At 36.9% G+C, this 17,585-nt stretch overlaps 1 protein-coding gene across 1 annotated transcript; it reads right to left on the reverse strand.

Moving 5' to 3' along the window:
- Nucleotides 1–1,647: 1,647 nt before the first annotated feature.
- Nucleotides 1,648–15,039, reverse strand: LOC129002237 (mediator of RNA polymerase II transcription subunit 1). Its single transcript, XM_054429896.1, has 11 exons — nt 14,918–15,039; nt 12,790–12,924; nt 11,400–11,533; nt 10,769–10,907; nt 9,868–9,972; nt 9,038–9,176; nt 8,657–8,834; nt 7,667–7,892; nt 6,860–7,040; nt 6,030–6,225; nt 1,648–5,936 (listed from the first exon to the last, which is right to left on the reverse strand). The coding sequence occupies exons 2-11, from the start codon at nt 12,901–12,903 to the stop codon at nt 3,323–3,325; spliced, it is 4,026 nt and encodes a 1,341-aa protein (XP_054285871.1). The 5' UTR covers nt 12,904–12,924; nt 14,918–15,039; the 3' UTR covers nt 1,648–3,322.
- Nucleotides 15,040–17,585: the final 2,546 nt, after the last annotated feature.

Consider the following 17,585-nt stretch of genomic DNA (forward strand, 5'->3'; position numbering starts at 1 on the left):
TTAATTATTTCTACATTATTAAGGATTAATACCATTAAATATTCCCGTATTACTAGAATCACATTAAATCAACACTATTTGAATGTAATGTGACTATCTAAAAAGATACAATTAATCTATCTTGACTTCAATTATATATTTTTTTTAAGATGCACTCCGACAATAAATATTCTCTAAGCACAGGACCAGTGTATATTTTATGGACACCTAATCAACTGCCTACTAGGTTTGGATTCTTCATACAAGTTCTAATGCATTGAAAAATTGTCTTGCAAGTGAAAAAACCAGCCACAGCTGTTGTAAAATTACACTTAGCAATATCATGGGTTTAATTTTTAACAAGTTTACATCTGGACAAAAATAAAAGTCTGTAATAAAGTTATAATGTATGACAAGGTTTTATATCAAGGAACAGTTTGGACTGCATGAAGAAACAATTTTTGTCAAGAGTAGGGTTAGCACCCAGAGCAGGCAGTAATGTTGCTAAGCTGTCTTCTGCTCGTGCAAATAACATTTGATATCAACAAATTTTCATGGCAAATGTGTTTGCGGTTCCTTCATAGAAAAATTTCACTTGTGTAGAAAACAAACAAAAAAATTGTCTTTTCATGTTTGTATGTTTGTTTTTCACTTGCAAGATAATCAATCTAACATATTCAAATGCTTATTTTAACAGTAGTTGGTAGTACTTTTTAAGTATTAGATGTTTTTTGTAGTCTATACAAAAATAGTGTCAGTATTTTGGTAATGAATTGGATATTCCTGAGGGATACTTAAGGCAATAATACTGAAACGATGGTGCCCATGCACAAGTTTCATATTTTTAATAAGGTTAGAAACTCCTCCAAAACAAAACGAATATTTCAATACTCAATTACATGTTAAAGATTACTAAGTAATCAAAAATTAACATCAAGAAAAACATCACTTTGTACAGATAAAATGTTTTTTGTCATTAAATGAATCACTAAATAATTAACAATATTAGATGGTTATCAATTGCATGACTACATAATGAATTATTTACTTTCCTCACCACTCTTCCAAGTTATAAAAATGCCAAACAGTTATCTGATTTTACAATATGACTGTAGTGAAAAATTCAACTGAAGACCTTCAAAAGGATTACAATTCACATTTAAAACTGATACAAAGGAAGATGTTCAGCAGCACTTAACTCTTGAAAGCACCTCTAGGAATAAATTAAAGGCTAGGGGGCCAAGCCCTAATTGAAATTACCCTTTTACTTGCCATTAGTTTGTCCGCTTGCTACCGCTAGATCATGAGCTTTAAAATAACACCTTGGTCGTAAAAATACGGGTAAGACGGATGAAAAAGGGATGATACGGAAAAAACCTTTATCCTTTATTGTATTAAGTAGATCTATATACCCATTGATGTAGTAAAAGATAATTAAATATTATGTTACCAACACTTTCTATCAGACAAATTTCAATCCGGCCTACTTCAGTCGTTTATCTTCTGCTACAATTAATTGCACAAAGTATATTGCTTATGACATGAAAATACATCAAACTACGATTGTCGACGAATTTCACAAAAGCCTCAGTAACATGTGATACGCATGAATAAAATAACTAAAACTTTTCATTAAAGACAGTTTAGCTTTTTGCTTTTTCCAATAAAATCTTAACATACTTTTGAGTTAATAGTGTAGCATTTAGCAAAAATAAAACAGTACCAGATCACAAACAGCTACCATATTTTTATTTTTAGACTGAACATTTTCAAGGGTGACCACAGAACTCCTAGAGAAACATTAACAAATTTTTACCCGTTTTCTGAGCAGCAAAACCTGGTTTTACCGGTGACGATTTCTAGTCGCCAAGTGTACATTTAACTAAGAATATGAGGGTTCCATGAAAGTTGGCCCAAGATATTGTTACGGGCCGAAATTGATCATCGGGCCAAGCTTGGGCATGTAAAGTCGAACCGAGTGCATATTTTCTTGGCCGCGGAGAGTTCTAGCAAAGATGCGCAATGGCTGTGTAGTCGGGCGGTTATAGCACTCACCTAACAATCAAAAGGTCACCGGTTTGATCCTGAGAGAAGTCAATAGTGCGTTGATGGTTCGAAACTGGACCCAGCCGTCCCTGGTTATTGGGCTTTAATATAAACATCCTGGCTAATGAAACAGCTTATTTTAGTCAGTAACAAAAGATACACCACTATCTCACACCATTCTACACTCATATTTGGGTAAACATGCACCTAGATGGCGCCAGATCTCAATGGTTGGTCATTGATGAAAAATTAACGGTTTTGTCGTGGTTGTGGGAGAAGATGATGTCAATGTTATCTCGGAAGATGTATACGATTTTTCTGTAACCTCTGAAGATGTTCTCGATTTTTTTGTAATCATGGAAGATGTTCATACAAAAGATGTAATTTCGCCGTGATCGCAGTCTTAATTCAGACATTCCCAATGAAATTTTCTAAACTTTTTACATAATTCCCAGATACAAGAATTTTGTACATATTTCCCAATCTGTGGCCACCCTGTTTTCGGACGTTTGTCAAAAGTGAACCTCTCAAACTGCCAGCTTAGATGCATTCCTCACATGAGCCTAAACCCTAAACCCATGTAAATGAGGATTAAAATGGAAAAAATACTAAAACCTTCACTTATATGGATCAAAACAACAGTCACAGAAATATCAGCAACCTGATACTAATTCAAATAATACCAAACATAGTGATAAAACTCCTAACTGATTGGGATACATTGCTACCCAAAATAAACATGACATTCAATTCAAATTAACTTTCTTGATCGTAAAAGGCAAAATACAGTAGTTGTATCTTTATAATTTTATATATATATATCTAATATTTTAATCTTGTAAAGAGATGATGTATAGTTAATAACTGGAAGAAGTATATTATAATACAATGGTTTTTAAAACCTATTTACATGACTTAAGTAAAATAATGCCTCTCCCAGAATGCAAGCTAAAAATTTAAAAATAAACATGTCAACCAAAAACTATATACATTATTATGGCAAGAAATATTTCCCTAACTTTAATCTAGAAATTAAATAATTAAAAAATGTAACAAAATACTAAAACCATAACAACCTTGTAATAATGCATCGAACGATCGATATTAACAAATAATACAATATATTATAAAATCTATATAATCTCATTTCCTAAAAGTCTATAATACTGTACATAAGTATGTATATTACTGACTGGCTATATATGATATATCGCAAATACTTCATGATAAAAAGTATATAAAAGATAATAAGACTATTTTGGAACTATACATAGATAAGACTATGGACTCCTAGTTGCTATTTGCCTATACCGACTAATGCTTCGTCCATCAGTTCATCGTCTGTAATGCAAGGAGAAGCAGAATGGGGGGAGGGGATGACTAGAGGGGAAGGGGCGGGGGACTTGACAATGTGAACAGAAACTGACGGAGACGCGGGGAACACCGGTGGGGGCAATGGAGGTGTGGGGTTCTTGCGAAGAGGCATCATAGAAGCCATCGCTCTTTCAGTAACCGACATCAACTTATCAGGAAGAATAGATTTGGTTGGAAGAGTGGAAAAGTCCAGAAGAATTTCTGCTGCTTCTTGGGGAGTGGGGGTAGTTTTTGGTGGATCAGGGGGACGAATAGGCTCGGACACTTCTGGTGAAGGTTCATCGGACGCAAAAGACATAGATCCGATCGGAAGTTCTATTTTCAAACTGCTCATGATATCATCTTTCCCCGAGGATACGGAGGTGTCTAAAGGGCTTTCATCGGATATGTCTATTTCCAGAGATTTTACACTCGGGGTAGGAGACGAAAGCTGTTTAGCATCCACTATCAGGTCATCAAGTTTTGGAATCAAGGGATATTTTGAGTCAGACTTCATCGACAGATCGATGAACTTATTTTGGTCGACAGGTTTAGTTCCATCGAATTTATCTTTCTTGATATCATCAACGTTTGCAGTCCTCTGGGAAAGCTTAGGAATTTGAAATTTAGTGTCCAATTGTTTCATGAATCCCGGAACCACAAGTTCAGGGGATATCGTTGGAGCAGTGTTTAGGATTTTAAATGTTTCCGACTCGTCCCTTGAGCCACTTGGACTCAGTTTTCTTGCATCACTCTTAGAAGAACTGAATATTGACTTATCACCAGGTTTCGGTATCCGCACCCTACTATCTCTACTGCTACTGCTACTACTACTACTACTTGACTTTACCGGTTTTGTACCACTTGTTGAACTTTTGGAAACTCCAGGGACTTTACTACTAGGTTTCGTTGATGTTTTTCCAGGAGGTGCTTGTGGTTTCTTCGAAGCAGGACCACTGTTAACACCTGGTTTGAGACCAGTGTGTGTTTTTGGAGACCCACTTCCTGAACTACTTCCTCCACCAGAACTAGAACTCTGTTTTCCCGATTTATTGGGATCTTTGGTCCTTGTTTTGTTGATGGTGATTTTCATCCCATCAGAACTAGGTTTCACCATGTACTCTCCAGGATTTTTGCTTTCTCCAGGTTTTGCACCACTGGCATTGCTTTTATCGCCGGTTTTGCTGATGGTTGTAGAACTCCTATCTTTGTTACTACTAGGTTTACCATTTCCCTCTACAAACGGATCACCACAGTGCTGAGCAGATTTCAGCTTGTCTACAATTGCAGACAGAGAACCTTTTCTGTTACGCATCATCGGCTGAGCCTTCTCACCTGAAGGAGGAGTCGATCCCCCACTGTGAGCTGTTACAGTAATCTCTCCACTGGAAAGATCCAACTGTTTTAATTTCACACTGGACGATTTAAGTTTTGGACTCTGGTGTCCAGCACTTCCAGACTTTCTTTCTTTATCTCTACTCGAATCTTTGCTACCGGAGGACTTTTTTCCTGAATCTGACTTTGGAGAACTAACAGCTGACTTTAAAGCAGACATACTCGGTTTTCCTGAACTTCCCTGATGTTTGGGCGATGATGTTCCGTGTTTAGGGCTACTTTTGGGACTAGATACTGAATATGCAGGACTTGGAGAGTGTTTTGGACTGTTCTTCACTGATTTAGGGCTGCCTTTGCTGCTGACTAAAGATAACGGCGTGGGTGAGCTGCTGTATTTGCGAATACTGGAGTTTGGGGACTGGGGACGGCTTTCACAATCAGTCGGTTTGATAGAAACCGTTACAGGTTTTGTTAAAGGGTCTTGTTTCGCAGGAACTTTTTCAGGAGGACCCATTCCTGAATCCTCTTTCCTTCTCTTTCTTTTCTTCTCCGTCCTGGATTTATCGTCACTTTTCGAACTCTTGCCACTCTTCCTACTCTTGTCCTCTTTGCTCCCGATAGGTGTTATTGTAATGGAACTGGGAAGCGAAGTCTGCACTAAAGGGATGATTTCTATTCCCGGTCTACGTTCCAACACTGAGTTTAAATTTTGTGAGGGTGATATCAACGAACTACAAGTAATCGGCGTTATACTAACAGATGGTGGAACTAGATTTTTATTTTCTAAATCTAATAATAAAGAAGGTGGCGATTTTTTCTTATCAATGAGGTCCAAATCAAAATCCAAATCCTTAGAAAGAACCGATTCATCACTGGAACTGTCAACGATGATATCACAATCCTCCAAAGATTTCTTCTTTGAGTCACCTCGCTTGCGTTTTTTGCCTTGCTTGTTGTCACTCAGCAGGTTTAGAAGACTGGTCTTGTCGTCTGCCAGTTGTAGACCTCCAGGACCCCCGTCTGACCCTGAGAACGGTTCAAACGGAGAATCCAAATTGGAACCAGGCTCCTGCTTGATGATTATGTCAGGATCTCCCCCCACCCCTCCCCCTGGCAGTCCTCCCATCCCCCCAGGAGTGGGGGTGTCACTTGCCTCTTTTACAGACCCATCTCGCTGCCAACACTTGATAAGGGCTCTCATTGTCACTGGAATGGACAGACACCTGTAAAAATAGAGAATGGTTGAAACAAATGTATTTCTGACTTACCAATAGTTTTAAAAAGTTTCTCAGTTCTTTGCACAGCACTTGACTAACCTCTGAAAGACTTTGGTCGCGTAGTCAGAGCTGGTGTCGCCGTTGGCTGTGTATATCTTACACGAGGGATTGCTGATGTCGGACAGATCCATCTCCACAGTGGCCATGCTCTCCTCTAGAGGATGTTCTAGGGACACACTAAGTCTTTGCCATGACAACGCAGACACCTCCAGCATCACTGTCTTGTCTTGTTCACCTGCGTAGACAACAAGTCACATTGTAATTGAAATATAACTTGATTGTGGCGCTTAAGATTAAGATGTGTGGAGTATAGGAGATGAACCACACAGAGCAGGCAGTGTGTGACACCTCGCTAAATGTTGAGACAAGTGGCTTTTCTTTTTTAACATGTGTCACGTTCAAAGGCCCCCACCAACGGCAGTAACATAATCAGACATAGCCCCCTCAGTCTGGCCACACTTCTATACTCCAAACGTCTCGGCCAAGAAGGGGCCAAGAGGTCACCGGTGTTTTCTGCACAGCCTACAAAGTTGGCTAGCAAACCAAGGAACATCTATGTCTCTAGGTTTACTTATATGCTTTTTAAGCCCGTCTTTGAAGAGATAGTAAAACACTTAAATAATATGACACTTATTAATCAGGTAAACTCGATGAGTCGATGCTGTACTAAACGAGACATTGTTTGATGTTTAACTATAATTCAATTTGTGTGGTGATAGGAGTCTCATTTTTTCTGATCACGGTTTCTAGTTAAGCCAGCTAAATTTGTAATGCATAATTTACCAACTTTACACACAAGGTTCGATTGTAAGTATCAATTTTTCATTCACTCTAATGTTTCAGACTAGTTTAGAGAAGTGGGAGAGTACCGAGTTTAGAGTTGGGCCTTATGCAGGAGGCCACCACTGAGTTGAACAGTGCCTGTTGTCGCAGCAGGTTCAGTATTGCAGGTACATGCTGGGGTAGAGTGAACGGCACCGACCTCACCAACACTGCCTCCAGTCCAGGACTGTCCGTCATGAAGTAGCGGTGCTGCTGGTCAGGCAGATTCTGCAACCAACCAGAGGATAGTATGTAAAACAGAGTTCAAGCAAGGCTGATGGTTTCCCACTGGAGATCCAATTAAGGACTGATAACTTTTTTACCCATATATTTAATATCTTCTATGAGGCTGTGACTCAATTTCTATAGTTCTTTAGATGCCAAAGGAAGAACATTGAATATTGGACTGTACAAAATCTGAACTTTACCAAACAACTTTCGAAACAAATTAGGCCTACATTATGTTTGTATTATTAACCAAACCCCACTGTAAACTAATAAATGCAACACTAGAAATCAGCTGAAGTTATTTTTATATCAAGCGAGATTGCAGTGGGTATTCATATTTTGTATCAACCCATGAACACGGACCTCAAAGCCGATCATACAAAAACAAAACAAGCAATAACAAAACATGAGTACACAATACAACAAAACCTTGCCAATCCTCAGCTAAACAAAATAATTGAACTGAATCACAACAAAGTTAAACTTGAAAGTTCAAAATTTAAAACAGACTTCACAAACAACATTGTCTTAGTGAAATATGTCAAGCTGGCAACTGCACGACTAGACTAACTAATTATTATTTTGTATAGCATTTTAATTGTAGTAATAAAAGAAAGTACACATACCACAAGCAAGCCGCGGGTGTCCAGCTTGCCCTTGCTCACATGTTGCGTGATGAGTGTGAGTAGAGGCACCGGACTGGACAGATCACCACACTCCATGTCTGTGACCTGCGTGATGCGCCGTGTCACGGCCACGCACACAGGCACCGGCTCACGTAGCCGCAGGACAAAACACGCTGGCAGACTGGCGCTGTTGGCACTGGTCAATGGCGCATACACCGGCACGCCTCTGAACAAACACGGATTGTAGTACAGTAAACTTTCAAGTAAAGCAAAAGTGTAAGTAAGTTGGCAGTGTGTGGGCTGATGAGGGTTCCAACAACGAGTCACACTATAACTATTTTATTGATCCAAGGGCAATCAAGGTAATTGAGCATCATAAACTTTGTAAAATTATACACAAGAGATTGATCACAACCATCCTTACAAATTCATAAAACTGTAAATTGTTTTCAATTTAATTAAGGGTGTGTTTTTATTAATTCAAGCAAGATTCCAGGTGTTCCTAGTTTAAAATTCCAATATTTTATGTTTAAAAATGTAACTTATTATGATTTAAAACTAGAAATTGATTTTGTTAACTGTTTTCACCAGAATCACAGCATGGTCTTAACCCACAATCGTTGCAACACCCATCCTGCTATAGCCATATTCTTAATACAGACAATGACATAAAAAGAGACCCAAAGAGTCTCCATTAATGACCAGACCAAATGCTATTCATGATTACAAAAGAATTCTTGTTCCAGTAAAAATTTCAGTACATTTCAAGAAACTTCCTAATCAACAAAATTTACGGACAATATCAGGGATCCATGGTGTAATGGGCACCCTGAATAAAGAAAAGCCCCGATTCATGAAAAACCTGATTTAAAAAATTGAATTTTCAAGCCTTGTTAGAAAACCTTCCACAAAGTAGTATGTTGTTTTAAAAAATCTTAATAGCCTAATAAATATTTCAACTACAGTTTATCTAATTTGCTATGCTCAAACCTTAGTCCTGGCGAGACTAGAGTTGTGGTCTGCAGCTTGTGAGCAGAGGATCCCTCCATACACACAGTGACGTTGTGGCCATCAGTGTGCGTGGCCGGGTCTAGTGGTTTAGCTACTCTGTTGACTGGGTCCAACATGTCGTACGGATGTACAAAGTACACTAGCTTCATACAGTGACCTGTAAACAGACACAAACAGTGCAAGAAAGGCTTTAGTTTTAGTACCTAGGGGCTTCCTAGGCTTGGCTACTATCTAGGCTTTCGTACCTACTTGGCTATAGTTCAAGTAGGCAGTGCTATCGTGACTAAGACTACATTTATGTAAAACTACCAGACAACGTCCTCCTGATATCTACGAGTCCTATCTATGTTTGTAACATACCTCCTCTGCGCTTGTGTAAAATGCCGACCGGGCCCTTGTGAACCTGAGCTTGGGGGTCCTTGCTGTAGGGATGTAAAGAGGACAACGTGTAAAGGTCGGTCTCCAACGATGTCAGCGCAGAGTACGCCTTACACTTCACCTATCGACAAACAACACAACTAAATCACTCGATTGACAATGGTGAGGTGAAGACATATGAATTGTTTAGACAAAAGTTCACTCGGAGAAAATGGCTAAAATATAGTTCATTTTAGAAAAGTGATGTATGGAACCTGAATCTCAAAACCAACGAATTTCAAGAAATTTTAACATGAGATTTGATTGGCTAGTTTTGAGATTTGAATCTCGTATCTTATATTTCCAAGGCAGTGAATAAAATGCAATCGTAATAGAAATTTTCAAGTAGAAATAATTATAAATTTAAAGGGGAAACTCAGACTTTTATCCATTAGTTGGGATTTAAGTAATTTGAAAGATGAAAGACAGAGCTGAAATTATGTTTTTTAAATTATTAGTAGGGCCTACCAATTATACGTTTTTCAGAACTGATTCAAAATAAAGTAAACAGTGAGAATCAATCTCAACAGTAAGTTGTTCTAAAACCTTTATGTTATTTTTAACAACTGTAGGCCCTACTTGCATTCAAAATCATAAACAAGATTCAAGATTCGGAAATAAATATTTCAGAATTTGGATTCAAACTTGAGAACCATGATTTCTGTGTTTACCCATTACTACACAATAAATTACAAAGTTAAATTAACTGGAGCAAATGTGGTTACTATTGAGTTTTTGCAAGTAGTTTGGTTTCACTATAGTTCATGGCCAACCTTTTTCTCTGCGTTGAGCTGGTAAATTGAAGCTAGACCCTCCAACTGGGACGTGAAGTCGGAGAAGTCTCGTCTACTGAGGCAAGCGACCAACTCTTCACAGCTCTATTAACATGAGAATAAACATTACTTACTTTGCTTGAATTGGGTAAATTTATTTATTTAATAAAGAGTTATTAACATTTTTTTTTTTTTTTTTTTACAAAAACACACTTTATAACATTCCTTGTAGAAACAAACCAAAGTACTCATTAAACATAGGCCTAATGATGTTTGAATTCTGTAGGGAAATTCTGATTTTTTTTATTTTTTGTTAACCTTAGATTCTCCAATCCTAAAACATCAGACAAAAATGGAAATAGATAATTCCATACCATAAAACCTCCTCTTTAAAAAACCACGTCTTTTATAATGATGTCACCATACTGTTTAACTCACTGCCCAAAAAAGTTAAAGTCAGTAAGTGGTATTAGGGAATTAAAACAGAAACATAAATTATTCCTAGTAGAAAATCATTTTTATAGTATAGGGCCTAAAATATTATGTGAACCACAAGATCTCGTAAACATGTAGTTTAGGTCTGAGGTTATCTGTATTAGTGTACATTTGTGTCATTGCTTAGTATGTATTTTATTTGTAAAATGTTACGCAAGCTATGCATGTAAAAATAAGTTTGGCAGGCAATAAAGGAATGATTGAGATGGAACAGGGAAAAATAGAAAAGTTAGTAGTTGAAGTGAAAGATCAACTTAAAGCATGAAATAGAACAAAGAAACTTTATGATTTCTTACATGTTTACAATGGGGTATTTTTTTATTTAGACAACTCATCGCAGCCGGTTTAGGTCAATCGGACTTTACTATATTTTCCAAGCCGATGCTACTTAGAGGGACTAACTGACCTGCGGCTGTTCCACTTTGCCTTCGTGATGCACCTTGACGTCCCTCACTCCACCCGACGGCTCCAACACCAGCTCCAGGTAGAACATGTCACTGGAGATGAAGAAGTCCAACCCTGAGTGTCCTGCGACAAACTTCAACCTACGCAACAGACATAGACATATTTTATTTACACAAAATGTTCTTTATAAAGTACATTTGATTTGGATGGTTATAATTTTTCTAACATGAATTACCAACCATTACATTGAAATATTTATGATAGCGTATATAGGTATGTATATTTACTATACCACAAATTTGATGATTGGGAACTAGATTGAAAGTAAAAATTAATGCTAGGAAAAGTAATGTTCTTTCAGATGGGCTTGGTTAAAATTTGGCGTTAACAACATAAATTAGTGTAATTTCCAACATCACACTCTCAAAGGCTCAATTAATTTACGTTTGATTCTCAACTGGCGACAACCTTAAAGGCAATGAAACATCTACTTCTGTCCTTAGTCAAAGCTACAATCCACTGACGACTATGTAAAACTAATGTTTAGCCTAGACAAAAACTGTATGATTAAAATTACAACAATGCAAACACCTTGTCAAAAAGTTAACCATGAAAGTAGATGAGTGAATTACCCTAATTGTCGTGAAACGCTCTCAAGTCGCTCGACCATTGCTTGTACAGTCGTCACTTTGATATTGTTTTGGAGCGTGTCCAAACACTTGTGCAGCTGGACCCTCTCCACACTGTCAACAGGGTATCGCTTTTCCTGTTACAAAACAAACAATGATCTTTACTACCGTACCATAATAAAGTTCAAAGTTTTAATTATATAATACCCCCGCCGCAGCAAACCTGCCGACTAAGCGAATTTCCATTTGTCTGAATTGATTTTCAGTTAAATATATTTTAATAACATTAGGTTTAACGAGAACAAAGGTTTGCTGCTACAAGGAAACTAATAAAGTGTGTTTTTGAGTAAAATATTGATAGCTTAGTACAAAATAAATAAATTTGCCAAGTTTGATCAAAATATATCCATAAACAAGCAAACTACAACATTTGACAATATTCTCCATAAGAATAACATGGGAATTTTAAATTTACAATTTTTTTAATTTTCTCCGTTACTAATAATCAAAGAAAAATACTTTTATAAAATAAATTATTTGTTTTTTTAAGCTCTTTAAAAAGGTCTTAAGAGAAATCGGGAAATTTTGTGTTTTTGAGGGTCAAAAGTGAGAAAAACCAATTTTTACCCCATAAAACCCCCCGTAAAGCCCCGTTCCCATGGTCCGATCGTGCTGGTTCGCGAACTCATTCAAGTTTATCCCGCTTTACACCTTTAAACCAAATTTCATCAAAATCGGACAAAAATTACTCAAGTTATCGCGTTTACGGACGTATATATATATATATATATATATAAGTATATATATATATATATATATACATATATAAAAATTTGAACGAATGGTGTTTTTGGCCTCTGGGGACATCAAAATGAAAAAGTAAATCGGTCCCGGGTCTAGGTCTTACCGTGCCACCTACGGTAATAGCTACTTCCCTATAGGGAAATTCGCTAAAATGTTTACAATAATTTTTAATTCAGGAATGTGATTAACCAAGACAGTCACAATTTACTAATGAGTTAAACAGACAGGTTCTACAAACAAATTTGCAAATGAAATTGGTTTTGTTTTCACATCCTTGCATATTTTAATTGGGACATCGATAAGGTTTAGTAGGGTTAGGTTAGACACATGTGGAATAACAGTGACATTGCAAATTGTTGTAGTGGACCACAAAGACAACTCTGATAAGCTACTAGCAATTCCACCACATTCAGCTATAGTCCTCGCCACCCTAAGTTGAGGCAGCCCAAGGCCGCACAGCGTATACCTAGTGCAGCCTTTGGCTGCCTCAACTTAGGGTGGCGAGGACTATAGTTCATAATCAATTCAAATAAATATTCAAAACATAGATTAGGCCTTAACTTATTACACATGTTTTGAGTAACCTTACCAACAAAGCCATACGAAGAGCCTTGGCATTTTCAAAGAATGACTTAAACTGTCCAGTCTTTGCTCTTAATTTCTCCATCAGCATTTCAAGCTCCCATTCCTTTGTTTTTTCCATGTTTATGTTTATTGACCAATCCTGAAAATACAACTTTGGTAAGCTAATTCTAGAATAGTAGCCTCAGTTAATCTTCTGACAAACAACGCAAAGTTTCCAAGATCAGTTGATCTTTAACAGTCTAGGCTATCAGATAGCCTACCGGATCAGATTCTGGCTACCGGTAGGGTAGTCAAATCTCACAGTCTAGGACCAGTTTTCTGTTTTAAAGTCAGTGATTTACAAGTTAGGAACTATTCAACACTTGCAATTGGTTTACTGTAGTATTAAGTTATTCCACGTCAGTTTCTGAGACAAAACCTACCTAAGAACTTAGTAAAAGGGAAAAGTAAACTAGTAGGCCCTAGAGGTCTAGAAAGATTTACCTTATTTAGCATAATACATTGTTGTAAGCATGTTTAGAGGTTTCATAAAAATGTTTAAACAAATATTATAAAAAAAAGAATTTAGAAACTTCATAGGCCTAACTTAACTTATAGGCTATGATCAAAAAGAAATAATAAGTTAGGTAACTTAGCATAGCCTAAGCTATTAACTCAACTGGGATGAAAGGACCATTAAAAATTATTAAAACCACCTATGTATGACAAAGTGGGAGGCCTTTTAAAACCAGGTATAAAGAACACCGACCACAACCCCTAAACTCCCCTAAGCCCCTAAACTCAAAATGCAGAAATCTAAACACATCATCGACAATAAACATGATAGCCTACCGGTATGCTAGATATAAAGTATGGTCTTGATATCCTTCATTAATGCGGGGAAGGAAATTTATTAAATACTCTGGAATTCAAAATATATATACTTAAAGACATAAAAACCAAGGACAGCACACAAATTCTGAAAGAAAAACTCAAGTCTCATTATATTTTCAATACTCTCTTCCGTCACTACAATAGACCAATATCAGCGGTTGATAACGCAGACAACAGCCCAGAGTCAAGTCACATCACAACATAACATTCAGTCTGCTTCCTGCCATGTCAACGGCAGTGTGTGTAGTTGATAGGCCTATCATTATCGGTGATGTTAAGTAAATAATGTGTGTTTTATTTATTTATTCTGACAACACATCAAGTGGATCCTTTTCTTTGCCTGACGATGGCGGAGATATTTAAATAAGTTAACCGCCGAACCATATGTAGCAATTTCAACACTACATGTTAATGATTGTCTGACGAGATATGTTTAACCATTATTTGTCATATTGTTCTTAATTTAAACTTATCGGTGAGGTGGTCGTTTTCTTTATTAACTTACTGCTGTTCGACTAAGTTAACACTACCCTCAGAAGGGATCCCAATAGCAACAAGTAATTTTCATCAGTCGTAACCTATTATTGCAAAGAATAAGTAGGCCTACTGTAGGCCTAAACACTAATAAAATGGGTACCAGTACTTAGGCCTAAGATAAACATTGACCAATTTGCATGAAACACTGTAGAATCAAAATAAACTGGTGAATCACCAGTGAAGTAGCCTAGCCTAGTGAACAATGAGCATATACCCGGATTGAGACACACGTTTAACCCTTTGTCCTTTAGTTTACTGAGGTTTGACTGTATAAAGCTGGGTTTTCCTAGGCGCGGAAGCGGAGAGAGGAACGCGGAGAGCGAAAAGAAATTAACATGGTGTTCCGCTCCGCTTCTAGGAAAACAGTAACATTAAATTACCTAAGACAAGTGGAGTCCGCTCTCCGCGTTCCTCTCTCCGCTCTCCACTTCCGCGCCTAAGAAAACCCGGTTTAACACAATAATTGGCCTACTAAGAGGCAGGGCCTTGGTCTAGCCTAGTGCAGATTGTTTATAGGCTAACTTTTTTTAAGTTAAATAGGGTTTCCAAGTGCTTGATAAAATTCAATAACTAATATGTTAATAGCCTAGTGAAAAAAATCACATTAAGTTCCTTTTGCCACAGGTCTTAAACTTACTTTAACCAACACTGAAGTTAATGAGGTTATAAATTATAACAATCTCTGCATAAACGTTTTATGGCCCTAACTTCAAATCATTTACCTTGGATTTCAATAGTCAAAACTTGCACAATGACTTATTTTCTATGTTCATGTAGATATGTCTGTAATGATAATGAAAGAAAATAGATGAAAACCGTGATGCACTTTCAACAATTAACTAAGTCCACCATTACAGTTTTTTTTTTCAAAACAAAACTCAAACGGAGAAAGAGTTCTTCTCTTCTCTCCTCCTGCTGGTTTGTTCGTTTCGTTTGTTTGTTGACTGTTTTTGACATTTTGTGTTGGCTGATTGCGATTGCGATGCGATTGTGTATTTTTTTTCTAGCGTTAGAATTATAGCTCAGTGACCCGGCCATAGAGGCTACTACAGGTTCTCAGAGAGCTAATATTTTCTAAAAAACATCATATATATGAAACCATGGCAAACCTGTAAACTAAGCGAATTTCCATTATTTTATCTGACTAGATTCCCCAAAAAATACCTTAATCGTCAGATTTATTTCCTATTTAAATTACATCAATTTTAATGAGTACTTACTTGGGTTTGCTGATAGGGAAGGCAATGACGAGGTTTTCTTTTTACTTTCTCCCCCTATACCATAGTATATGGAGAAAGTAGTCTATTGTTTTCGTCAAAATTTTCGAGCATGAGTTTTGAGTGGATATATCCGTTTTGGGTCCCCTTGGACCCAAAAAAGTGTTTTCAAAGTGATGTCTGTGTCTGTGTGTCTCTAGGAGGATTAAACATTAAGGAGAGGGCACGCGAATAGGAATACACATGTTGCGGTGAAGCCAGCTTTAGCAGAACACTAGAGGGGCACGCGGAGAGGTCCGTGAAGTTGGCGTACCCATATTAGCGTATCCACTTTTGATCATTCCAATCGTTAGTTCATCGTTAGTTCTCGATAGTTCCCAAATTTTGTCGTTAGTTCTCAAAAAATAAAAAAGTTATAGCCGATAATAAGTGGGTACGCTAACTTCACACTTCCGGGTTCTAGCGCACGCCGTTTCCTGATGAGAAATGTTTACATCTATATATCAATCGTTAGTTCTTCGTTAGTTCTCGATAGTTCTCCAATATTAACGTTAGTTCTCAAAAAATAAAAAAGTCACGAGGAATACAAAGTGGGTACGCCAACTTCACAATTATAGAATTTCCAGCGGGCACACTTTTTTGAATAAAAATGCTTACATCTATATACCAATCGTTAGTTCTTCGTTAGTTCTCGATAGTTCTCCAATATTAACGTTAGTTCTCAAAAAATAAAAAAGTTACGAGGCATACAAAGTGGGTACGCCAACTTCACAATTATAGAATTTGCAGCGGGCACACTTTTTTGAATAAAAATGCTTACATTTATATACCAATCGTTAGTTCTTCGTTAGTTCTCGATAGTTCTCCAATATTAACGTTAGTTCTCAAAAAATAAATAAGTTACGAGGCATACAAAGTGGGTACGCCAACTTCACAATTATGGAATTTCCAGCGGGCACACTTTTTTGAATAAAAATGCTTACATCTATATACCAATCGTTAGTTCTTCGTTAGTTCTCGATAGTTCTCCAATATTAACGTTAGTTCTCAAAAAATAAAAAAGTTACGAGGCATACAAAGTGGGTACGCCAACTTCACAATTATAGAATTACCAGCGGGCACACTTTTTTGTATAAAAATGCTTACATCTATATACCAATCGTTAGTTCTTCGTTAGTTCTCGATAGTTCTCCAATATTAACGTTAGTTCTCAAAAAATAAAAAAGTTACGAGGCATACAAAGTGGGTACGCCAACTTCACAATTATAGAATTTCCAGCGGGCACACTTTTTTGAATAAAAATGCTTATATCTATATACCAATCGTGTGCTCTTCGTTAGTTCTCGATAGTTCTCCAATATTAACGTTAGTTCTCAAAAAATAAAAAAGTTACGAGGCATACAAAGTGGGTACGCCAACTTCACAATCATAGAATTTCCAGCGGGCACACTTTTTTGAATAAAAATGCTTACATTACCAATCGTTAGTTCTTCGTTAGTTCTCGATAGTTCTCCAATATTAACGTTAGTTCTCCAAAAATAAAAAAGTTACGAGGCATACAAAGTGGGTATGCCAACTTCACAATTATAGAATTTCCAGCGGGCACACTTTTTTGAATAAAAATGCTTACATCTATATACCAATCGTTAGTTCTTCGTTAGTTCTCGATAGTTCTCCAATATTAACGTTAGTTCTCAAAAAATAAATAAGTTACGAGGCATACAAAGTGGGTACGCCAACTTCACAATTATAGAATTTCCAGCGGGCACCGTTTTCTGACTAAAAGTGTTTATATCTATATACCAATCGTTAGTTCTTCGTTAGTCCTCGATAGTTCTCCAATATTAACGTTAGTTATCAAAAAATAAAAAAGTTACGAGGCATACAAAGTGGGTACGCTAACTTCACAGTTATACAATTTCCAGCGGACACAGTTTTTTTGAATAAAAATGCTTAGGTCTATATTTATATACCAATCGTTAGTTCTTTGTTAGTTTTCGATAGTTTTTCAATATTTACGTTAGTTCTCAAAAATAAAAAAAAGTTACGAGTCATACAAAGTGGGTACGCAAACTTCACAATCATACAATTTCCAGCGGGCACAGTTTTCTGACTATAAATGCTTATATCTATATACCAATCGTTAGTTCTTCGTTAGTTCTCGATTTTTCTC

The sequence above is a fragment of the Macrosteles quadrilineatus genome, unplaced genomic scaffold (assembly GCF_028750875.1).
Source record: "Macrosteles quadrilineatus isolate MER2022 unplaced genomic scaffold, UCM_ALF_1.0 Scaffold_9__3_contigs__length_116548681, whole genome shotgun sequence".
In the NCBI taxonomy this organism is placed as follows: domain Eukaryota; kingdom Metazoa; phylum Arthropoda; class Insecta; order Hemiptera; family Cicadellidae; genus Macrosteles; species Macrosteles quadrilineatus.